The 25,833-nt window shown below is 38.1% G+C and overlaps 1 protein-coding gene across 3 annotated transcripts in view; it reads left to right on the top strand.

The window, feature by feature from the left end:
• The window catches only part of EPB41L5 (erythrocyte membrane protein band 4.1 like 5), a 145,351-nt gene that overhangs the window by 27,649 nt on the left and 91,869 nt on the right, over positions 1–25,833 (top strand). For all 3 annotated transcript variants that reach the window (XM_060301523.2, XM_030849649.3, XM_030849645.3), the window contains exons 4-12: positions 11,174–11,216; positions 12,188–12,266; positions 13,223–13,267; positions 13,430–13,482; positions 16,602–16,722; positions 16,841–16,928; positions 17,717–17,805; positions 20,402–20,471; positions 25,127–25,296. In XM_060301523.2, the coding sequence (XP_060157506.1) occupies positions 11,174–11,216; positions 12,188–12,266; positions 13,223–13,267; positions 13,430–13,482; positions 16,602–16,722; positions 16,841–16,928; positions 17,717–17,805; positions 20,402–20,471; positions 25,127–25,296 (758 nt within the window). The remainder of the gene's footprint in view (positions 1–11,173; positions 11,217–12,187; positions 12,267–13,222; positions 13,268–13,429; positions 13,483–16,601; positions 16,723–16,840; positions 16,929–17,716; positions 17,806–20,401; positions 20,472–25,126; positions 25,297–25,833) is intronic.

Here is a 25,833-nt window from a genome sequence, read left to right as displayed (position 1 = left end):
TCTCCTTCTGGGACCCCTATAATGCGAATGTTGTTGCGTTTAATGTTGTCCCAGAGGTCTCTTAGGCTGTCTTCATTTCTTTTCATTCTTTTTTCTTTATGCTGTTCTGCAGCAGTGAATTCCACCATTCTGTCTTCCAGGTCACTTATCTGTTCTTTTGCCTCAGTTATTCTGCTATTGATTTCTTCTAATGTAGTTTTCATTTCAGTTATTGTATTGTTCATCTCTGTTTGTTTGTTCCTTAATTCTTCTAGTTAAATATTTCTTGCATCTTCTCGATCTTTGCCTCCATTCTTTTTCCGAGGTCCTGGATCCTCTTCGCTATCATTATTCTTTATTCTTTTTCTGGAAGGTTGCCTATCTCCACTTCAGTTAGTTGTTTTTCTGGGGTTTTATCTTGTTCCTTCATCTGGTACATAGCCCTCTGCCTTTTCATCTTGGCTATCTTTCTGTGAATCAGGCAATTGGAGTTTTGACCAGAGTTGCATTGAATCTGTATATCCATTTGGGAAGTATCATCATCTTAACAATGATAAGTATTATACATGACCACGGAATGTCTTTCCATGTATTAGGTCTTTATATTTCTTAAAACAGTGTTTTAAAGTTTCAGTTTACATGTCTTTCACCTTCTTGGTTAAACTTACTCTTATTCCTTTGATGCTATTGTAATATGTGATTTTCTTGATATCATTTTTGTATTTTGTTTGGATTCTAGTATATAGAATTCATTTTCACATATGTATCTTGTATCTTGCAACCTTGCTGAACTTACGTATTCGTTTTTATGTGTTTTATGTATAAGATCATGTCATCGGCAAAAAGAGGTAAGTTTTACTTCTTCCTTTTGAATCTGAATGCCTTTTATTTCTTTTTCTTTTATCTCTTTTTCTTGCCTAAGTGCCCTGTCTAGAACCTTTACCAAAATGTTGAATAGAAGTGGTAAAGGTGGACATTCTTGTCTTATTCTTGATCTTAGGGGAAAAGCGTTAAGTCTTTCACCAATCAAGTATGATGTTACCTGTGGGAGTTTTATAGGTGCCCTTTATCATTTTGAAGAAGGTCTCTTCTATTCCTATTTGTATGTTTTTATCGAGAAAGGGTGTTGGGTTTTGTTAAATGCTTTTTCTGCATCTGTTGAGATCATATGGTATACTTCCTGTATTCTATTAATATGATGTATTACATTGACATTTTTGTTGGTGTGTTGAACCTTTCTTGCATTTCTGGGATAAATTTCACTTGGTCATGGCATATAATCCTTTACATATGTTGCTTGATTTGATTTTGTTGAGGATTTTGAAGTCCATATTCATAAGGAATATTGGTCTATAGTTTTTTTTGTTTTTTCCCCCTTGCAATATCTTTGTCTGGTTTCATTCAGAATGAATTGGAAAGTCTTCTCTCGTCTATTTTTTGGAAGCTCTCACGAAGGATTGGTGTTCATTCTTATTTCAACACTTGGTAGAATTCACCAGTGAAGCCATCTGGGGCCTGGGCTTTTCTGGGAAGTTTTTTGATTAGTGACTCAATCTCTTTACTTGTTATAGTTATATTCAAATTTTCTGTTTGTTTCTTCACTTTTTAAACCAGGCCACTGTAGAGTGCCAGAGGTGGACTTACTGGATGGAGAGGTTGGGATAGTAGGCCTAAACCAGGATTATTCTGGCATACTAGGATATATGGTTACCCTTGTTTTTAGTTGACTGCACAATACTGCCCTGTTTCTATTTTCAAATCTAAACTTAATTTAGTATCATTTTATATAGTCCAGTGATGATCTTAAACCTTGAGTTATGATGACAAAATCTATGGATGCTTTCCCTAGAAAAAGGCACGTACATATAACATTCCGTGCACATGTATAGGTAATTCAGGTATTCCAGAAGCCCACCTATGGACTCTTATTTAGTAATAACTCTTCTTTAGCAAATAAACAACCTGTGGCTTAAGGAAAAACAGATGATGGTATTCATTTGCATGCTTTTTCTTCAAGTCTTTATGATAATATTGTTTTTGAAAATTTATTATCTTTTATACTGTTGGTGAAACGTTGTTATTAAATCTCATTGTATGACTCTGCAAAAAACTTTATGGTAATTTAATGAATCCTTCCTTCTTGATGAAGGATTTTGGGAAACTCTCTCATAGAAATAACAGGATGTGTAAAGAGTTGCCTTATGGCAGCAGAACTGTATACATCAATGGTTTTTTAAAAAAGGGTGATTTGGGGTAATTTTCTTGTACAATAGAACTTTCCAGCATGGAAGTAATATATCTTAAGCCAGGCAAGAAGGAATTCTTCTTTTGATACTGTGTGGTTTTAGGTTAGTACAATAAGAATTTGCAGAATTGTTAATTGGAATTAACGATAACGATTTGCTAGAGAACATGTATGATTTATTTTGTTTTTGTTTTTGTTTTTTTTGCGGTATGCGGGCCTCTCCCCGCTGTGGCCTCTCCCGCTGCGGAGCACAGGCTCCGGACACGCAGGCTCAGCGGCCATGCCTCACGGGCCCAGCCGCTCTGCGGCATGCGGGATCCTCCCGGAACGGGGCACGAACCCGTGTCCCCTGCATCAGCAGGTGGACTCTCAACCACTGCGCCACCAGGGAAGCCTTGTATGATTTATTTTGAAGGAATAATATTCAGTCTTAAAATCAAAAAGCTACAGGAATCAGGAGAACAAAAGGGAAGCGAGATGGCATGCATATTAAAGACATGGGAGTGTTATTTATTTCCAAGAAGAAGTATGGTTTTTCTCTTTTTTTGAATCATACTACATGCTTGGTATGGTTTCTTTTCTCATTTTTGATAGATACAGAGACAGAAAAAGACAGCACCGTGATAAATTGTAGCTGACACATTGATTGGTAGAGGAATTGTGGTGAAGTAGGGAGCATATCACTTTTGCCTGCAAAAAGGAGGCAGAGGGGCAGGTACCACCTAGCTCTAGCCGTTTGTTGCCAGATAGCATTGCTGGATCTTCAGGTATTTCAAGAGAAGCTGGAAATCCAGATCTTTAGAATAAATCTTTCATTTTTTAAAAACAGTGGTTAAATTTTAAAACATAGAGTGGTTGATGGAAGAAATCAAAAAAGAGCTAAATAAATTGAGAGACATGCTGTGTGCATGGATTAGAAGACTCAGCAAAGTTATCTGTTTTTCCCTAATTAATATACAAATTTAATGCAGTTTGTATCAGAATTCCAGAAAATCCTTTGTAGATACAGACAAAATTATTTTAAAACTTATATGGAAAGGCAGAGGCTCTAGAATAGCTAAAAAACCATTTCGAAAAAGAAGAGTAGTGAGAGTACTTGCTCTGCTCAACTTGAAGGGTTACAACTGCCGTAAACAGGACCGCATGGCGTTGGCAGAACCTCAGACATGCAGATCAGTGGCACAAAATGGGGAGCTCAGAAGAAGCTGTGCATGGCTGTGGCCTGCTGATTTTTGACAAAGATTCCAGAGAAGTTCAGTGAAAGAAGAGTAGTGTTAATAATGGTGCTGGATCAACTGGATATCAGGTGAAAAAATGAACCCTGGCCTAAACCTCATACCTATACAAAAATTAACTCAAAAATAGATGGTGTATGTAAACATAAGATGTAAAACTATAAACTTAGAAATACATAGCAGAAAATCTTTGAGACCTAGGATTGGAGAAGATTTATGAGACGTGACACCAAAAACATGATCCATTTTTTAAAAACCGATAAGATGAATTTTATAAAAATGACAACGTTTTGCTCTGGGAAAGGCCCTCTTAAAAGGATCAAAAGCGCCAAGCTATGGATGGGGAGAAAATATTCGCAAACCACATATCTGACAAAGAACTCATATCTAGTGTATATAAAGAACTCCTAAACTCAACATTTAGAAAACAAATAATCCAGTTAGAAAAGTGAACCAAAGACATGAAGAGACATTTCACCGAAGAGGATATACAGATGGCAAGTAAACACACACAAAAAAGTTCAACATCCCTAGACATCAGGGAAATGCAAAATAAGACCTTGGTGAGCTGTCATCACGGTACACCTGTGAGAACAGCTGAAATAAAACATCGTGACAACTCCAAATGCTGGGGAGGATGTGGGGCAACTGGATCTCTCAAACACTGCTTTGGGGAGCGTCAGAACGGTTTAGCTGCCATGGAAAATAGTCTGGCAGCTTCTTAAAAAAGCCAAACTTACATTTGCATGTGACTCAGCAATCGTATATATGGTCATTTATCCTAGAGAAATGAAGACTTATGTCTTCACAAAAACCTGTGCATGATTGTTCGTGACTTTATTAGTAATAGCAAAAAACTTGAAAAAAACCAGTGTCCTACAGTAGGTTAATGATTAAACCAACTGTGACACATTCATACCTTGGAATACTACTCAGCAATAGAAAACAAAAATCTGTTGACACACACAACTTGGGTGGGTTTCAAGGGCATTATGTTGAATAAAAACAGCCAATCTCAAAAGGTCATATGCTGTATACTTCCATTTATGTAACACTCTCAACAAAATTAGAGAGAGAGAGATCAAATTAACGGTTGCTGAGGTTTAGGGATGTTGAAGGTGGGAGAGGTGTGTCTGTAGAGGAGTATTGCCTGAGAGCTCTTGGTGCTAGTGGAATGTTTCTTTATCTTGGTTGTGGCATCAGTTCAGGACTCTAGCTGTGTGATAAAGTGACATAGAACTGTGTATGCACGTTGTACCAATGTGCGTCTCCTGATTTTAATATTGTACTATAATTGTGTAAGATGTGAGCACTGGGGGACGAAGGGGAAGATAGGACCTCTTGCAGCTTCCTGTGAACATTGCATAATAAAAAACTTTTTAAAGAATTTGAAAAATATAGTATGGACCAAACAAAATATGTTTTGGCCAAGATTTAATCCTCTGATCTATCTATACGTTTGTGACCTCTGGTTAATGAAGTTTCTCAAACTTCATATTTAGAGCTTAGAATTTTCACTGGCCCAATCAAGTTTTTAAAAAAGAATGAGTCACCTAGATTGTAGACACTTATGTTCAGTAAAGGGAAACATAGGTAGCATTTCTCATAATCCTCGGAAAAGAAGGAAAAAACACAATAGTAATTATTTTTTGCCTTTTCCTTAAATCAATTTGATAGCTTGTATTGGTTCATTATATATATACATATATATGTACGTATATTGATATATTAAACTTCCCTTGTTCTTTATGTAAAAAATCCTAAATAAAATACCAACACACTATGTTCAGCAGCCTATTAAAAGTATAAATAATACATTATGATCAGGTGGAGTTTATTCTCAGAAATGCATGGATGATTCAATATCAGTCATTATAATTCATCAGATGTTGTATTGTATATCGTGGGATCGTCTCCTGCCTTTGCTGTTAAGAGGATGATACTTTCTTGCTTAGTTGGTGCTAGGTTTTGACCACGTGACTTGCTCTTGGCAGTAGAATATAAGTCTGATGTGTGCCACTTCTGAGCAGGCTACCTAACCCTTCATTTATGCTGTTAACTGCTTCATCATACACTTAAGTGAAACTACATTCAGAAAAGATTGACACTCAAATCTCTACCACAGAAGAAAGTAAGAGAAGTAACTTGATTACTTGAAGTTTATGGCATTTAGTTTAGACAACACTGAGTGCAGATGGAAATGGAGATGTTGAATCCAAAGCTGAGAGGTAGACAACATTTTAGTCGTCTGGTGGAACACTGGGGAAATACTATGCAAGTGCACAGCTGGAGACAGCAAGAGTGGACCCTCCGTGGCGGGTCCTAGATCCCTGAGCCAGGGGAAGGGTCAGGCCTTGTTCCTGGCACTGCGGGTGTGATGTGGTGAGCTGTGTTTGCCTCATCTGAGGTTGGGCAGATAATACTCCACTCTCGACTTCCTTTCGTGTGGGTTCAGTGACCTTTGGAGCCTCTTCCTGGCCCCAGAACCCCTTGAATAAACCTCATGGACTTTGGCCTGTACAGAATTGACCTCCCTTCTCCCTGCGTAGATCTAGCCTAGTTTTGGAAGCTGCGCCCGTCTCCAGGGTGATGGTAGGTGTTCGGCAGACAGGTGGCCCAGCAGGCGACACCTGTGAGAACAGACCTGGTAGTTGCTCAAGGGCTTTGCTCAACTTCTGTACAGATTTTTGGTGATTAAAGTACAACAGACAAACAACTTTACATTAATAGAGAAACAAACGACAGAAGCATTCCTACTACAGACAGGCAGGAGACAGAGATGCCCCTTATTACCACTGCTATTAAATTTCATAACAGAAGTAACAGCAAATGCAGTTATAGGAGTTATAAACGTTGGAAAGAAGGAGGTGAAATGATCACTGTTGGCAGCTGATTTGGATTTTTGGATTGTTACTGAGAACTTAACACAAACAATAGGGTCGATAAAGTAGTGGGGAGTGAAAAATATATAGAAATAACCTATATGTTAAATATACATATGTATGTATTCTATATTGTGACACGCACACAGGCACATATATTTGCACATGTATTTTTTTTTTCAAAAAAGTGTATTTCCAAAATAGATTATGTGCTGTATTTCCAGAGAGTGAATGTATAAGCTACCTAACTCATCTACATTTCCATTTTAAATTTGACTTTAAGAGTCCTAAGAAGGCATACTAATAACACACAGAAAGACACAGTGGAAAATATATTTTAATGGCCCATCTAAGGCTTCATTTGGAATGTCTTATAACACAGACTTTTAACGCCAAGAAAGTAATCAGCCAGGTAGAATTTATAATGGAACCTAGAGTAAATTGAAGTGTTTTCAGTTAGATTGATCTTCTGTTTTCATGGCATTCATTGATTTTTAACATTTGTTAATTGTTTAAAGTGTTAAAATTTGCTTTAAAATAATCCTTTAATGCAGAGCATGAGCCTCTACTCCTCACAGGAGAAATATTTTTTGCAGAGGCAGTTGTTTGGAAAGATGGTTAACATTTGTCTGCCATAAGCTCTTTGCTCTTTGAGCAGAAGCAGTGGAGTCATGTGGGCATTAGAAGTCAGAAATCATTCATTTGAAGAGCTGTTTACAGACTGGCTATAGGGCCTGGATAAGGGTGTGTGTTTATTCGTGTTTTGGAAGCTCCCTAGGTGATTCTTTGTTTAGTTTAGGAATACCTATTGTTATGTTTGTGATTATTATGTATATTTTAAGACACACAAGTAAGTAATTGTTCTTTCATGCCTAGCTCAATAGGATGGAAAGAAATGTAGCTTCCCATATCCTTTGAATTCTAATTTTATCAACCAAACTTCAGGAAATTAGAAGGGAGTTTGTTTCCTTTTTAATGTCCATGAGGAAAGAGAGCCATATTAGTTCCACACTGTGCATCCAGGAGTCTATGTCTGCATGCTCTCACTTTTATCTTCTGCTGTAATTTAAACTCAACTCCTAAAGATTCAAGGAAAATACTATCAGTGCCTGTCTCTGAGCTCTGAATTTTCCAGTCCCTGGGCTTGGAATGTGGAGGAGATGAAAGAAAACAGACTAGAGGATATGCAAACATGAACTCAGACCTTTCCCAGAACGTCACCAGGAATTCCCCCAGCTCCTAAATTTTACTTTAAACTGTGCTTGATGCTTTATCTGAGTTTTGGGTTGTCTTAAGGGAGTGCGGAGTGTAGAAGCTATTACATGCAGGTAGAAAAGAGACTAAAATGCCTGCTTGGAAGAAAACTCTGATCCTTTGTCTCACCAGGATGATTGTATGTTTAATGTGCTTCTTAGAGAATTAGGGCACAAAGTAGAGATTAAAGGTCCATTTATGAGACTGGCCCTAAATGTTCTTAAACTGGAAGAAATTTGTTACAACTGTCTAAGAAAGACTAAGTTGTTATTGAAATAGTATTGGTCTGTCTTATATTAATGTTTCCTTCTCAATATCCCTTAAATTCATTCTGTCAAAATTTATATTTAGCCTGTTGATTTTCAGCCCATTATTAATTTCTTTACTCTTTACCAACACACACAATTTTTTTCTTTTCTTTGTTTGAAGAAGCTCTGGAAGGAATCAGAAACCAGTAAATATCTTGGTGGGTGGGGAGTGGTGCATATGATGATAGAAGTTGGTATTGCAGGGGTTGGAAGGACTGTTGACCATATACCTTTTAATATTACCAAAAAATTAAGCCACATGAATATATTACTCATATGAAATATTAAAATAAGGGGGTCCGTGATTATTGTTTTAAGTAAGAGTGTGCTTGTTGTAGACTAAGTTGAAAATACAGGAAAACACAAAGAAAAATGATCACCAGCAGTCTCAGCCACCTAGCTGTACCATCTCTTACTGCTTTGTAATAGATTGCCTCAGTCCAAAAGAAAAGGCATTTTTAAAAATTAATTAATTAATTTTTGGCTTTGTTGAGTCTTCATTGCTGTGCGCGGGCTTTCTCTAGTTGCGAGCGGGGGCTACTCTTCGGTGTGGTGCGCGGGCTTCTCATTGTGATGGCTTCTCTTGTTGCGGAGCAGGGCTCTAGGCGCCTGGGCTCAGTAGTTGTAGCACGTGGGCTCAGTAGTTGTGGCACATGGGCTTAGTTGCTCCATGGCATGTGGGATCTTCCCAGGCCAGGGCTTGAACCCGTGTCCCCTGCATTGGCAGGCGGATTCTTAACCATTGCGCCACCAGGGAAGCCCAGAAGGCATGCTTATATGTACAGTGGACCCATGACCAGTGTGGGGTTAGGGGTGCAGTTGAAAATCAGCGTATAACTTCTATAGTTGGCCTTCTATATCTGAGGTTCTGCGTCTGTGAATTCAACCAACTGAGGATTGTGTGGTGCTGTAGTGCATGTTTTAGTGAAAAAAATCCACGTATCAGTGGACCTGCAAAGTTCAGCCCCTTTGTTCAAGGATCAAAATGTACAAATTTGTACATTTTGAAAAAACAATTTATAATATGTTGTAATTTGCCTTTAACAATTTTAATGGGACTTCCCTGGTGGTGCAGTGGTTAAGAATCCACCTGCACGTGAAGGGGACACAGTTTTGAGGCTTGGTCCGGGAAGATCCCACATGCCACGGAGCAACTAAGCTGACGAGCCACAACTACTGAGCACGCGCACCACAACTACTGAAGCCCGTGCACCTAGAGCCCATGCTCCGCAACAAGAGAAGCCACTGCAATGAGAAGCCCTCGCACCGCAATGAAGAGTAGCCCCCGCTCGCCACAACTACAGAAAGCCTGTGCGCAACAACGAAGACCCAATGCAGCCAAAAAATTTAAAAAATAAGAAAGAAAAACCCCCAAAAACAAAAAAACAATTTTAACAGTGTACTATAAATAATTTTCCGATTCTTAACTACTTTTACTTTCATTTTTCATTGTTGCACAGTTCTATCATGTTGAAATACTTTATTTAACCAGTTCACTATTGCTGGATATACAGATTTCTTTCTTTTCTCTGATATAATTCCTTGTGGGTTAAATCATCCATAATGGTTTCTAGATGCAGAACTGCGGAGTCAAAGGCACACAGTTATTTTAAAGGCATAGTCAGATTGCCTCTCAGAAGGTGTGTGCTCATTTGTGTTCATTATGGTGAATGAGGGTCTCCCTAACTGTGGCTGCATGAGATGCCTGGGTGACCAGCATTCACTTCCGAATTCACTGCAGTATAATAGATGAAGCCTGAAGATAGGGCAACTCCCAGATCCATGGTTGTGGGGAGAAAACAATCTAGGGCATATAAGCAAAATTTATCTCATACCCAGTGTGTGATTGGCATTAGGCTGTAGTAGGTATTTTGCACAACTAAGTCTGGGGTTTTTGTATAGTAGATTCCTGGGCTTGGCAATGATGGGTGAACCTGTCACTGTCCTAGTTGAACTCTTTCCAGCTGATAGATTGAATTATGTTCTGCCTAGTGGCTGGCCAAACATTGTATTAATGGAAAGATGTGTAAAACTGAACAGTTGCCAGATTAAAATATGCTTAAAAGTAGATGTCCGACTGCATTTATTGAAAGATGAGAGATGGCTGACTGAGTAGCCTGCACACTTGGAATCCAGAGGAGATAACTGCACTGTATTTAATTGCCTTTGGAAATGCTTACTGACCATCTTGTGTCCACACGCAGAGGTACTTTGCTGGCACACTGGTAGTTCTGTGAATTTCACTTTTGGATCTTGGCAGAGAATGGAGAGAAGAGGCTAGGCAAATAATTGGCAAGAAAAGCAAATGGTTACAAGTCTGTTAACAATGCAGCCTTGTTTACCCACACTTTGCCTGTCGGGGTTTCTGAGACTGGCTTCCTTAGCTCTGTGAGCTGTAGCACAAGAGCACTCCTTTGGCTTAGGGTGCTTGGAATTGTAAGCATGCTGAAGAGAACACAGTCATGTGTATCTTAGTGCGATGAGTGCGTCCTGTCCCTGTTAGGACTTGGTGTAAAGGGATTAATAGTGAGAAGTCAGCTGGGAGTGGTTTATCAGTGTAAGTCTCTGGAATCGGTTCTTAGGTCTGTTTGTGTTTTGGGCATTTCAGAGTGAAGAGGTTACAGAAGTCAGAAAAGGCTGTTACTGTTGAAACCAGAAGTCTGCTAATCACAATGTTACCTTTTTTTATTTGTAAAGCAGAGGAGCAAAGACTGCTTATTTAATAGATAGGGCCTTAGTTATGAGAGAGGTCTAATTTTATTGTGTAAGCTCTTTCAGAGACTACTACTCTGAGTAGTACCTATTTTGTAAAACATAAGTGACATTGTTATTTCACCTAATTTGTGGTTATGATCTGTTAATAAATCTCACATTTTTATTACAAGAATGAACCAAGTACTAGAATATGAGGATACTTCTAATTTTATCAGTTTTGAAAGAGTCATCTTTTGGGGAACAGTGAGAAAAACTGAGGGCAAAATTTAGAATATCATCCTTGTTACTGAGAGAGCAGAGGAGATGGTTTAAGAAGTCATATATCTGGTTTTAGGGTTTTTTGTTGTTGTTGTTTATATGTGTCATAAGCTTGCTGTGGATTCTGGCCAGATTAACACTCCCCTGCTCTCCAGTTTTCAGTCTCACATTTGTTTTTCTCTTGTGAAATATTTCTGTATCGTTATCAGCAAAAGCATGATGAAAATTAACTTTTCGTAATTAAAATGTTAAGATCTCTCATCTGCTTAAGAGCTAACTTTTTGTTTTTGTTTTCAGCATTGGTTGGATGGTACAAAAAGCATCAAAAAGCAAGTAAAAAGTAAGTGTTGAAAAAATTGTGAAAAAAATTGGAAATCGAATTACATATAATTGTATGTTAGAAACTGATTTCTCGTAGTAGGGACATAAGAAATCATGTTTCCAATGAGTTTCTTAGCATCTCCACTTTCTAAAAATAATTTCAATCCAATATACTGACCCACCCTGTAAATTATATAGGGTTGATGGTAATCTAGATTCAAGTGCCTTACAGTTTGTTTCCAGGAGAAAGGCTTGCAGTTTGGAAATGAGATGTGAGTTCCCATGAGATGCTTAACTTTTCTTTAGTAATTACTTATATTGGAATTTTTCTGTTTGGTGTCTGCCCTGCTCTAGAAAATATTTTGAGAATTTAAGGCTGTAACTTTTTTTTTAATTAAGAATAATGAAAAGAAGTCATTCACATAAAATGTCAGTATTGTTCCTAGCGATAGTCAGGGGACAGTACCAGTGTCCAGTCCATAATCCATCATGTTTTCTGTAGTAACAGAGATTTTTAGGGCACCTCAACTCTTTTTACAAAGTAATGGGACTTCTGAGAATGTCGAGGTTGGTGAAGTGGATTGGAAAGGATGTGGGCGGACTTGCCACGCGCAGTTAATAACAGGCGTCCCTCCTTGCTCTTGAGAAACGGAGCTCGGCAGGTTTTTAGGGCTGTCAGAGTGCATAGTCAAGACTTTTTCATTCAGCGTATTTGGCCCTGAGCTATTAGACTTAATCTGGAGCTGTCTGTTCCTGGGAGGACAGATATGATGTGACACTGCTACATGATGGCTGGTATACTTAAAACGTCTGTTGATTGTGTTAGGCTTCATTGAGCCCACAGTGGAACCTGAATCATTGCCACAATAATCTGTTACCTTCTGTCCACTTCAGTAGATTTTTGACAGATTTACTGACTGAAAATTCTTACTTATTTAAATAACCATATTGAAAAAGTTACACTCCCTTTTTTTTTTCTTTTGATGGCAGTTGGTTCACCCTATTGTCTGCATCTTCGAGTTAAGTTTTACTCCTCAGAACCAAATAATCTTCGTGAAGAACGAACCCGGTAAGCCCAATGTCTGGAGCTGTGTGCAAGCGTAAAGTTTTGGTCAGGCTGGCTAAAGATGTGGGGAGGTTGCCTTTACAGTTCCTTCCAGTGTACAGACAGCTAGTGAAATGGATACTTTGCCCCTGGTAACAAGATACCAGACAAGATAATTTCATTTGGGGCAGTATTTTTTTAAGTGTAGAATGTTTTCCTTTATTTACCAGTTTTCAAAACAAACAGTTGGTTCTCTAGCATCAAGCAAACGTAACCAGTGAGTTCTGTTTTTAAGTATCGTTATCAACTCATGAATTTTAAATAGGACTGATGTGCTTCAGTACATTATCATATTGTGTCTATTGATGTTCAAAATGATCTATTTTCGGCCACTGAGAGTTGTTTCAAGTTGGCTCCTGACTTTCTTTATTGAAATGCCATTGTTTATTGAAAAATGTTGAATCCTGATTTTGCTTGAATAGTTCTCAGTAACTTTAAGTTACAAACATTTATTTTGATTTTGTCTTGCCTCAGTATTTATTCATGGACTCTGTATTGCATATCTATGACCATGCACACATACTGTTTTTATTAAGTAAAAAATTGAATTGCTGAGTCCCTTTCGAAGGCGTTCCTCTTGAACACTCTGCTAGTGGACAAGATTAGAGCTCTTACCCATGCGTACATTGCCGTATCGTTTTACGTATGAGGTGGCTGTGTCGTCACAGTGAAGGTGAAGCAGATCACAGAGCTCATTCGCAGTAATTTGCGAAACCTTTTCTTTTGAGGGGCTACCCTGTACTCTGGCCCATCCTCCTGACACTGAGTGCCCCTTGTTTCATATTCTTTTTTCCTTTACAGACTTTATTGTGGGTAAAGTTTTGTAATTAAGAATGTTTCTTCTCAGATTAGAAGAGCAGGATTATTTTTCGTGGTAGATTGATCTGTTTAGTTAAATTTGTGCCTTTTATTTTTCTTAGGTACTTATTTGTTCTTCAATTAAAACAAGATATTCTCAGTGGAAAGTGAGTATTAGTTTAAGGTAAACCACATTTTCTTGAGTAGTTGAAAAATAAGTTCTTAGTTAATTATGAAAAAGAAATGGTCAAAGTATGTCTTATTTCCATTTATCGTAAAACGAAGGTCATGACACTGGCGTGTTTAACACATTTGTGTTCTGCTCTCAGGTTGGAGTGTCCTTTTGATACAGCGGTTCAGTTGGCAGCTTATAACTTGCAGGGTAAGCAGTTTTTTATGTTGCCTGTTAAGAGTGAAGCATAATTCTTCTTTGTGTGCATTTGAGGAATTTCAAGAAATTCAAAGTGGTGTGTGAGAAAAGAACAACCACGGTTTGTGTAAACGTGTATCAGGACCCAGCTCTGCCTTTCCCTCCTTTTAGATACTGCCTTCTTTTTCTTCCCTTTGTCTTTACTTGCTCCCTTTCCATCTAATAGTGTTTCAAACAGAAATTGCAGTCTACTTGATAATTCAATATCTGTTTTAGTTGGATCCTCAGCTAATTTTTTTCCTTCAAAAAGAATGCAGGGATATATGAGCAAATTGTTGCTGTACCACCTGGTTTGCTTTCTTTAGTCTTATCCTTAAAAATAAATCCATGAAAGAAATACTTAGCATGTATTTAAAAGTTCCTGATGGTTATTTTAAGAATTTTTTAAAAAGCGTTTTCCAGTCAGTGAGATTAATGAAAAACTTACCCTTTTGTACCTTGTTACACTGATCAAATATTTGTTGAACTTAGGTATTCTCTTCTGAAAAATTGATGTTTTGGGAAAATAATAATCTTCAGTCCTTGTTCACAAAAGGGAAAGAAATATCCTGACTGGAGTATCCGTATATACTAGAATAAAAGCAATATTTAATGATTATTAAGACATTAATAATTTTATGCTTTTTTGGGGTGATTCCATATTATCCCCAGTCTCTCTAAGATCAGCAGTATTTATTTTCCATTGTGTGGATAATAATGAGACTAAATTTTCATGTTTTATGGTAAACCTATTATTTTGCTTATTTTGTACTTCTCCTATTTTAGAAAGCATATTTTTCTGTCGATAGAGGGATTGGTGACTGAAGGAAATTTCTGTACTTCAAAAATTTGCCGCTAGTGTAAATTGTAGTCTGTCTACAAACTAAAACTCGTTTTCTCATCTGCTGGAAAGTCAAATAGATAGTAGTTTGGAAGTGTTGTGCCTCTAGCACTGTAATGATCACGCTGTATAATTGCGTGCATCTTTTCTTGAAAGCACATTTTTTGTTTTATTAATTGCTGTGTGAGGTTGTTAATTCTGAAACTCTCAGGTCTACAGAAAAGCTGTCACTTTCAGCATCTGTGTTCCACCACTTACTGCTTCTTATATTCTGTGTCTCATAAGTTTTGTGACTGCCGAAGTATACACTTCTTGAAAATATGATTTTTATACATTTTTTGTCTATTTAACAAAACACTCATTCAAAGTAATGCTCACTAAGTACTCATGGTCTGATTCATGCATGTGGCTGTGTAATATTATCTCTTAGCCCTACCTATCATATTTTTTCCCTGAATAAAATCTTTCCTACTTCTCTCTTGCATCCATGGCACCTTTTTTTGTTTGACAAGAAAGTAGGATGTATTGGTGGGCACACATAAGGAGGGACGGCGCCAAGGCTGTCGCGAGGGCAGGGCCCGCTGCGTGTCCAGGGGCCACGGTTAGGGGTGTACTCGACCCCACAGCCATCCGGCGTGAGCTGGGTCTCTGCCACCGTGCTTTCAAATTCATCCGCGTTAAACTGCGTCAGTCCCCACATCTTGGAGATGAGGAGGATCTGTGGTGGCCAGGGAACTTGAACTTGGCCCTGTGGAGGGCCTCGATCACATGCTACTTGTTCTGCAGCTTGGTGCGGGTGACATTGTGACTTGGCCAGTGTGGACCCTGGCCACTGTGCCCTGGGCTTTCCAGAGGCCCCTTGCATACCTGTCTGGAGCCCATCAGCTCCAGCACAGGACAGCATCCTGTTGGTGCGGATGACGTGGGAAGGGTGGGGCTGCACGCAAATGTGAACAGCATCTTTGCCCTGGCGTTTCACCTGGTCCTCGTTGGCACAGACACGGGCAGCCTCCAGGGCTTCGGAGCAGAGCTGCTCATCCTCATCCGACGCCATGTGGCCGCACGGTGGGTGTGGCACTGCTACTGTTGTGATTCCTCCAAACTTCAGACTACGTCTTAGGCATCCCGTTGTCCCGTGTCTAGTAGCTTACCAAGTCCTACTAACTATTAAGGTCCTGAAGAGTGATTCAGCTGGAGTGTTACTCCCATCTTCGTAAAATGAGCTCCTTGCTTCGCATTTATGATTTTCTGTTTCATCAGAATAATCTTTATCACTTTTCTCACACTCTCAAGTTCAGTTTTTCTTTACCATTTTAGTATATATCCTGAACAACATTACGTAGCAGATTTGGTTTGGGGCTTCTTAAAGAACTTGTGATCCAGACAGAAGAGCATTTTCTTCAGCAGTGAAGTAGGAGTGAGAATATTTTCCAAGGTTGTTGTGAAGTTCAATGACAGTACATCTGTAATACGTCTAGTGTGTAAATTAGATGCTCAGGAAGCAACAAGTTATTACCATTTTTATGATCAAAGTAGTTCTCATGTACTTTTTCTTTCCACAGCCAAATTTTTTATCAAAATGGAAATATTTTAATTAGAGTAAAATATTTTTTAAAGGAAATATTTCTAAAGAATAGAATATTAGAATCATTGTTTCCGCTCCTTCCCCAAGCCCAGTTCAGAGATAACCACAGATGGGCACATAAATGTCTGTTCATTGCCCAGTTCTTTTCCTGCTGCCTTCACAAGGTATTTTTTAGTAACTTTTTTTTTGTTATTTCTTTGGGATTAATAATTTAAAATTCCAGGAAGGACGGTGATTATTTCTTACAGTGATATTTGATGTCATGTTCTGTGCATATTAGCTTGTTAACAGATGCCAGCTAATTGTTTTTTAAGGATTGCTAATATTTTTGTTTATTCAATATACGATCAAAAGGTATTTCTCTATGGAAGTCTAAAAGAGGTTTTCAAAAGCTAAACATTATAACATATGAATAAATTAAGAGAAAGACATTTAATTGAAAATACACTACCAACCGCAAGTGCTTGATTTGTGTGTACAGACAGATAAGTCTTAAGTCAAAGCTAGATTTATTTTTGGGAATGGTCTGGGTGTTATGAATGCCTTGTAGTTTAAGAAAGAATCTAATCTTCTTAGCAGTTTTTATTAATAAAATGGGTCTTGAAGAAGGATTCAGCAGGAAGTAAACTTATTAACAAAACATAACTGTGAAACTTACGTTTGTAGCTGAACTTGGTGACTACGACCTTGCCGAGCACAGTCCTGAACTTGTGTCTGAGTTCAGGTTTGTGCCCGTTCAGACGGAAGAGATGGAGCTGGCCGTTTTTGAGAAATGGAAGGAATGCAGGTACCGTCACATCACCGCAACAGTGATTTCCTGTTTGTTTTCTTCTGTTTCTCTGCTTGGTATAGAATTCATTGTATATTCATAATCATCTTAAAATTTTTTGTTTTTTAAATTTCAGAGGTCAGACACCAGCACAAGCTGAAACCAATTATCTGAATAAAGCCAAGTGGCTAGAAATGTATGGGGTTGATATGCATGTGGTCAAGGTAAGCACTGTGTGGTGATACTTCTTAAAAGCGTTATTCCTTCAAGACTCAAGGTGATTATGGATTCTTTCAGTGTGAGGGGGAGTGTGGAGTTTGCAGGGGCTAACACCGGGTTCTTTGGATGAGTGGTTATGAAGATTGAGGGTAAATACTGAATGATGGGAGTCGCACACAGAAATTCCTTATAAGAGAGAGGAGAAACAGCCAAAATCTCCAAAAAGGTATGTCTTTGGTTTTAAGCTGTTGCTGTTGTGGGTTTTTTTTGTTTTTTAACCCACTTTTTATTCTTTCACTTCATATTCATTTCATCTTTTATCATGTAAGCTGAGTAGGCTCTGTAAAAATGAAAATAATTTAGAAAGTAAAGTTAAAAATTTGTAGCTTGAGAGGACTTTGGTAAGCTGTAGTCTAGTACAGCTTATGTAGTGATTTGTTATTTTTAGTTTAAGAAGCTAAATTTTCCCAGAAAGGCAGTCTTTTTCAAAATCTGTGATTTAAATAGTGACTAGAATTTGGGAAGACTCTGGAAAGCTTTCTTTGTCGTGGCAGTTAATCACTATGTATTTCCAATGAAGACATACCTTAAAACTATAGTGTCTATTAATATGCATGAAGTTTACTGAGAATGTGATTTTGGGTTCTTTAATTGTTGAAAACACCTTCATATTAATACTAGTCTGTATGTAATTAATATAATTCAATGTGAAAAGAAAATTAAGCAGTTGTGTGAAAATGTGAAACCTGTTTTATTCAGATAAAGCTAACACATGTTGCTCCCCTAAAATTAGGCCAGAGATGGGAATGACTACAGTTTGGGACTGACCCCAACAGGAGTCCTTGTTTTTGAAGGAGAGACCAAAATTGGCTTATTTTTTTGGTAAGCAGGGTTAATGTCAAAGATTATTATTGTTGTTTTATTTTTTTAATGAATAGAAACACTTACATGAAGTTAAGTACAGAAAGCAGAATTTGGAAATAGCTCTGGCAAGCTTGGAAGTGAACTGCAGCTATCTCCTGTCATCCTCCTGTTTGTCTTTAGTTTTCTCCCCCGAGGCAGTTTTTTAAAGTCTTCTAGTTACATTTTCCATTAGTTTCAAGGTATGTCAAAATGCATGCCTTAACATAGATAGCATCTAGTTCTGTGTATTAAGTGTTCACATGGCCACTCCCTCCGTCCCACAGTTATGTTGCTGTCTTGAGTGTGCTTTGTTTCACGGTCTTTTACTCCCCACCCACCCGCCCCTTTTGTGTGAAAGAGATAGTAATACTTTTACCCTCCTTTAGAGCTGTGCTTCTCTTCCTGGGTCCCAGCTTCTGTCATCCATACTTCTAACTTATATTTCATGTTACTTTTACATCAAGGGTAGATATTACTTGGATTTCATAACCATAATTAAGTTCTTCAGGTTTTGTCTGGTTGTTTCTAAAAGCTGAAAATCAGGAAATAGTGTTTATATTATTATGTGTTTGTCAGAACCAGTGTGGAGCTAAGTAGTAGCCTGGGTTATATACATGGGCTGAAGTTGGCTGTTGGATATCAGTTGTTTACTTCTTCCTAGCATGCCAGGACCCTTAGCTCAGAGCCCGCCAGTGCCAAACTCAAATTCTTACACATTCAGTTGCTTTAAATACAGCCCAACAAGTGTAGTTTTAGCCATTCAGAGCACGCCTGGTTTTGCATATCTCACTGCAAACTGCACTTCACATCTGCTAGCCGTGGATAAGCAAATCCTGTAGCTGTAAGAGACCCCAGACCTCTCCTGCTCTTCGGAGCTCTGTGGCTCAGAGACCTGTCCCCCTGCCGCTGGATGCCAAGCCCTAGACGTGGAATTCCCCTGCCTCTCTGGTCTTCCTCCCTCCTGGGAGTTCCCTTACCCTCCTCCCCTCCCAGGTGGGAGCCCTGGGCCGCTTCCTCTGGAAGGTCTGCGGCCTGAAGGGACCCCTCAGCAGAGCCCCGTTGTTCAGTGCTGCTGTCTCCTGCTCCCGTCTTTTTCTTCATCAGCCCTGAAATCCTTGAACTCACAACTGGGATTATGTTTCCCTTGTTTTCCTGGAGCTCTTGGCTCTCATGCACCCCACACATCTCTTTAAATGACCTGCCTTTGTCTCCTTGAGTTTTTTCAAATCCTCCGGGGTTGCCTGAGCTGACTCTTTTCCAGTTGGAACTGTTGACTCTTCCAGGCTGCTCTCCAGGTTTTATCTTGGGACTTTGTTTTCCCATTTTCTCAGTTATGAATCTGTGTCGTCTTCCATATTTTCTTGTCTTTCCTTCTGTTTTTCTGATACATCCTTAAGTAATGCCTAAGAAAAGGGTGTACGAGGTAAATGATTTGAATCCTTCGATGCCTTAAAATGGTTTATTCTTCTCTTATGCTTTCTTGATAACTCGGCTGAGAATGGAATTTTAGGGTGAAAATTATTTTCCCTCAGAAAGGTGAAGATAGTATGTCATTTTTTTTGTACCTCCTAGAGATTCCCTGGGACACTTGAGTGTAACACCTTTATACTTGTCCCTTGGTGAGAAAACTGTGCTATGTATTTCTCTAGTCCTTAAGTGTGAACTCTCTGAGCCTTCCAGCTTGCCCACTGGGCAGGTGGAGCATCCTTCATGGCCAGAGAACGCTCCAGGTAGAGAGAGAAGGAAAGCATCATTTGTACTACCTCATAAGAATCAATTGAATTAATACATGTAAAACACTTAGTAGAGTACCCGACACTTACTAGGCACTGTGTAAGTATTTGTTAAACTTAAATGCTAGATTCTCCCCTCCTGTTATACTTCTTTATTTACTTACTGTTTTAGTACAGCTCTTGTAAACAAGTTCTGTTTTACAATTCTATTTTAGATAAGTTATATTTAAAAATTAGTGAGAGTGAGAGTCATGTTGTTTTCACATTCACAGTTCATAGAAGTACAGAGATAAGTTCGGTAGGTTGCTTAGGATTTTTGTACAGGTGGGAGATGGAAAGTGGGCCATAGAGTGAAGTTTTAAAAATTTTTTATTTCTTAAATTAAAGATGTCTTTAATCAAAATTGCTATAGAAAATAGAGTTGAAGATCAGTAAATTTTTTTTTATGCCTTTTAAAAAGCTTTATAGTTTTTCCTATATCCAGTTCCTGTGCTGCTACTGTGACATTAGGCTTGGAGAATCTCTTCCACCGTCGTTAGGGGCCTATGAATATATATGATATATAGATAGATCTTCATTTTCTTTTTTCTTAACATTTTTAATGTCTTACATATGTGCAGCAGAAATTTTGCCAAAGGTATTGCTTTTGAAAATTTTTTTTCTGTTACCTTAACTATTTTTTAGATTGGAGACTTTTTTGCTGGGCAGTGCAGGTTATGTTTACCCTCTTATCCAGCTTTCAATTCAGAAGTTAGATGATTAATATGCTTGAAGTAACAACAAAGTTTTTAAATTCAGAGAACATTTATTGAAATCCGGCTGTTACTCTCATATTGTTATAGGCCCAAGATAACCAGATTGGATTTTAAGAAGAATAAACTAACCTTGGTGGTTGTAGAAGATGATGATCAGGTAGGAATTATATTGTATTACATAGTTAACAGTGACTGTATTATACGGTAACTTAAGGCTCTAAAAGGGGGAACACATGTTGTTTTATAGAGCCATAGAACAGAAACTTAGTGTAATTAATAACTTAATTAAGTAATTTCCTGCTTTAGGTCATACCATCCTAAAACTATAGATTTCTGTCTTTAAGGTTAAAGATTAAATAAAAGGCTTCTCTTGTTCCTTTGTTGACAATATATCTCAAATATATAAAAATTTATATTTAAATGGCTTTAGTCCCTGATCAAAAAGATTAATCAAAAAGATCTACCTAATAAATTCTTTAATAAAGCCTTCTGTACTAAGGATTATCTTTTTTTCAGTTAAATCTAGTTCCTAATTGATAAACTCATAACAATACGAATGCATCTCAGATGAATTATGCTAAGTGTAAGAAGCCCGACTCAGGACTTCCCTTGTGACCCGGTGGTTAAGAATCCTCCCGCCGGGGCTTCCCTGGTGGCACAGTGGTTCAGAATCCACCTGCCAATGCAAGGGACACTGGTCCGGGAAGACCCCACATGCCGCGGAGCAACTAAGCCCATGCGCCACAACTACTGAGCCTGTGCTCTAGAGCCTGCGAGCCACAACTACTGAGCCTGTGTGCCACAACTAGTGAAGCCTGCCTGCCTAGAGCCGGTGCTCTGCCAATAAGAGAAGCCACTGCAATGAGAAGCCCGTGCACCACAAGGAAGAGTAGCCGCCGCTCGCTGCAACTAGAGAAAGTCCACACACAGCAACAAAGACCCAACGCAGCCAAAAATAAATAAATGAAATAAATTTATAATAAAAAATGAAGCCCAACTCAAGAGATTATGACTGTATGATTCCATTTATATGACAGTCTAGGAAAGGCAAACCTGTAGGAATAGAGAATAGCTCACTGATCCTTTGAGACTGGCGGTGTGAAGATGCTTCACTACAAAGGACCAGCACGGGGAATTTGGGGGGGTGAGAGAACTATTCTGTATCCTGATTTTGGTGGTGGTTGCATGATCCTCTGCATTTTCAAAACCCACAGAATTGTGAGTAAATTTTAAAAAAGTAATTTTACTGCATGCAAAGTAATAAATTTGAAATATACGTATAGATGGATACAAATAAAAGGCAATAGGGGAAATGTTAAAAAGATTTGTTTGCACAGTGAAGTGTGAGTAGTGCCACTTAGCAGAAGCTAAAAAAAGAAGATCCTGAAAATTAGATGAAGCAGTTACAAGTTTTTTGAAAGTTTTAAGTTATATTACTGAGATGCACGCAAAGGATTGCCCTATCACACAGGTTGGAAGAAAATCAGAGACAATAAGAGAGCATTTTAAAAAGAAATCTCTTGATGGCACAGATGATCATTATGTTATCAACAAATGAGTTGAAAATGATTCAGAAGAGGCAGATTTCACATCTAAAAGCAATCTATTTTACAAATATTTTCCTTTTTATGTAAGCACAGATGCGATTAAATGATATTTGTATGTAAATCTAAAGAAACCGTTCAAGAAGAATAAAAAACAGTTCTGTGTGATAAGAAAATATGGTCATGATTTAATGGGTGATACCTGTTCTTACTGGGTCATAAAATACTTGTGCATCTCACAATTGATAGCATTTTAGATTTGATCTAATATGGTATTAGCTTCTTGGATATCTTTTTGAGGATACATATAAGCAAATGTGTATATCAATTCTTTTTTTTAAAATTTATTTATTTAATTTATTTATTTTTGGCTGCATTTGGTCTTTGTTGCTGCGCGTGGGCTTTCTCTATTTGCGGTGAGCGGGGGCTACTCTTCATTGTGGTACTCGGGCTTCTCATTGCGGTGGCTTCTCTTGTTGCAGAGCACAGGCTCCAGGCACGCAGGCTCAGTAGTTGTGGTGCACGGGCTTAGTTGCTCCACAGCATGTGGGATCTTCCTGGACCAGGGCTCAAACCCATGTCCCCTGCATTGGCAGGTGGATTGTTAACAACTGCATCACCAGGGAAGTCCCCCTCAATTCTTTTTTATGCAGAGGTTGCCATACTTATATACAGGGTTCTCTACTTATCCTTTTTAAACTTTATGTTCTAACTTGGAATGTTTTCTACGTCAGTACCTAAAGTTGTTCTTCATTCTCATAAAAGCAAACTAAAATGCATAGTATTCTAGTGTATGGTGTACTCTAATTTATTTAATCAGTTCTCAGTTAATTGACATTCACTCTTTTATTCACTATATATAATTAATTTGTACACTGGCAGGTAACTGTAGGATAATTTCCTAGAAGGGGGTTTGTGGGGTTGAATGGTTATGTGCATTTGTCCTGGATATAGAGAGGTCCTACCAGCTTGCATAGTTTTTAGTGTACAGGCCTGTTTCCTGAGAAGGAGTTAAACACATTTGTATCTGAAAGGTAAAAAATGGAATTTCATTGTAGGTTTACATGTTATTTCTGTTATTATGAGTGATATTGAACATCTCTTCATACATTTGAGTTACTTGAGTTCCTTTTTTCTAAACTGTCTATTCCTTTGCCCATTTTTCTTTTGGGTTATTGGCTTTTTTCTTATAGGTCTTGCCCTTTGTCACAGACATTATAAATATTTTATCTAATAGTTGTTTTTCTTTCAACAGTGCTTATTGTGGGTTTTGTCATGCACTTTAAGAAATTTTAAATAGGTGAATTTATTAATCTTTCATGGCTTCTGGGTTTTGTGTCATAGAAAGTTTTTCCCTGTTTTGAGGTTATCTATTTTCTCATGTTTTTTTCTATGTGTAGTTTTTGTTGGTAAATTTCATTGAAGTATAACATTCATTCAGATAAGTGTAAAAATAAATGTACAGCTTGTGTTGAATTCTTATGTATACTTGTATGACCAGCACCAGGATGAGGAAACAGAACTGCAGCAGAATTAAATTTCTCCTGTGCTCCGCCCCACAGGTACAGTTCCCCAAGGGTAACCACTCTCCTGGCCTGGCTTTAAGACCAGAGATTAGTTTTTGCTTATATTTTGGACTTTACGTAAATGAAACCTGGCTGACTGTTCTCTTTGTGTCTTGCTTCTGTATTATTTCAGGGCTGTAGCTGTGAGCTTTCACCCCTGCTGCAGCAGGTGGTTATAGTTGGCGCATTCCTGCTGTTATATAGTATTCAGTTTTGTGAATACACTAGTATTATCCATCCTGCTGTTGATGGACATTTGAGTTGCTGTTAACTTTTGGCTAGTAAGAAGAGTGCTGCCCTGAGCCCTGGCATGTGCGTGTGTTTGGCTGTTGTGGAGGCCGCCACACTGTTTGCCAGCCTGTCTACACACTCAGCTGCACTCCCACCCTGAGTGTCTGAGAGTTCCGTTTATTCTTTGCCTTGTGTTTGGAGTTCTCATTCTCATTTTACCCATTCTGGTAGTAGAATCATTTTGTGGCTTTAGTTTGCATTCCTCTGACGACTGCTTCAGTTTAACACTTATTTATATATTTATTGGATGTTTGGATAGTCTTTCTAATGAAGTGCGTGTTTAAGCCTGTTGTTGATTTTTCTGTTGGGTCGTGTGCTGTTTGTCTCATTCAAGAAGTTCTGTTTGATACAGCTAAGGTCTGAGCCATAGCTTCTCTCTTTCTTCCTCATTCTCGCAGGGTATCATTCTCATGTTTTCTAACCTGTTGTAAATATAACCACATCATGAAACGTGGTAGAATGTTTTATAAATCTACATATATATTATATATAATATACATATGTATTAGGGTGGGGTTTTTTTTTGCAGCTTGCTTATTTTGCCTAAACAGGTAGACCTAGTTCATTCACTTTAACCCATGTATAGTATTCTGCAGTATGAATAAACAATACTGCATTGGTTCATTCATCTTTTATTCATTTATCTCTCTGTAGAGTTTGTAAATAATATCATTGTTTACTTTATTACATTTCTCATGTTTTGGGCATTTAGGGTTTTCTGCCAGTTTTTACTATTATAACTGAGACTGTGAAGAAAATCTTTGGGTGTAAATTTTGGTGTTGAGAAAGTCTTTTCCCCTAGAGATACAGGATAGCTTAGTGGTTACAAAGGTAGGCTCTGGACCAATGGTTAGGTTCAAATTCTGGTTTCCTCTCTTAGTAGCTTTGTGACATTGGGCTTAATTTCTTGAGCCTCAGTTTTCTTATCTGTGAAATGGAGATAGTGATAGTATCTACTCATTGAAGCAATTCATGTGAAATTCTTAGAAGAGTCTATGAATGTTAACTAGTGTAATTAGATTCCTGTGAGTATGGTTACTATAATAAAGAATGTGGCCACTTTTAAGGCTGTTACGTATGTTGCCAGATCTTATATGAACCTTTAAATTATATTATACATTTATCCTGAAGTATGGCAGATAAAGACTCATTTTATGTCTCTTTGAGAAATGAGATCATGTAAGTAGAGAGAAAATAGGAATAATTTTATATTGGCTGAGAAAATGGGCAGCTTGATTTTAACTCTGCCGTTTTATGTAGTAGCTCTAAAGAGTGTCAGAGTCTCAGGGAGCAAACTAGATGCTTTATTATTTGATTCTTGCTCTTGCTGTGCTTGTATTCATAGCTGAATGCGAGGGGACAGGACCATTGGAGCTAATAATTACCTCTGTTAACATGCGTTTCTTTCTCAGGGCAAAGAACAGGAGCATACGTTTGTCTTCAGACTGGATCACCCCAAAGCGTGCAAACATTTATGGAAGTGTGCTGTGGAGCATCACGCCTTCTTCCGCCTCCGAGGCCCTGTCCAGAAGCATTCTCACCGATCGGGATTTATTCGATTAGGGTCGCGGTTTAGATACAGGTGAATGTTGATAGCTGCTTGCTCTGCCTTTCATTATTTCATAGGGGCCAGAAAATTTAGCCCAGCTTCTCATTTTACAGATGTGGAAACCAGGGCACAGAGAGGTGAAGTGGTTTGCCAGTGTTTTCCATTGGCCAAAATAAAAGAAAAAGTGGTACATATTGTTATTGTTTGTAATTTCCTGAATAGACAGGAGAATATTGTAATGGTGTAATGGATTTCATATCCCTCCTGATGTTTTTGTTTCTTCCTTTATTCTTTTCTTTTAAGGAGTAATTAACAATTTTTCCAGTTAAAAAAGTTTTTTTTGTTGAGGTATAGTTGATTTACAATATCATGTAAGTTTTAGGTGCACAGCAGAGTGATTTATAATTTTTGCATGTTATGTTCCATTTATAGTTATATAAAATGTTGGCTAAGCTTACTTATTTTATACACGATAGTTTGTACCTCTTAATCCTCTACCGCATTGTGCCCCCCCCACTAGTAACCACTTTTTTGTTCTCTGTATGTGTGACTCTGTTTCTTTTTTGTTAT

The sequence above is a fragment of the Globicephala melas genome, chromosome 7 (assembly GCF_963455315.2).
Source record: "Globicephala melas chromosome 7, mGloMel1.2, whole genome shotgun sequence".
Classification (NCBI taxonomy): domain Eukaryota; kingdom Metazoa; phylum Chordata; class Mammalia; order Artiodactyla; family Delphinidae; genus Globicephala; species Globicephala melas.
The sequence above is the reverse complement of the archived record's forward strand: the minus strand, read 5'-3'. Positions and strand labels throughout refer to the sequence as shown.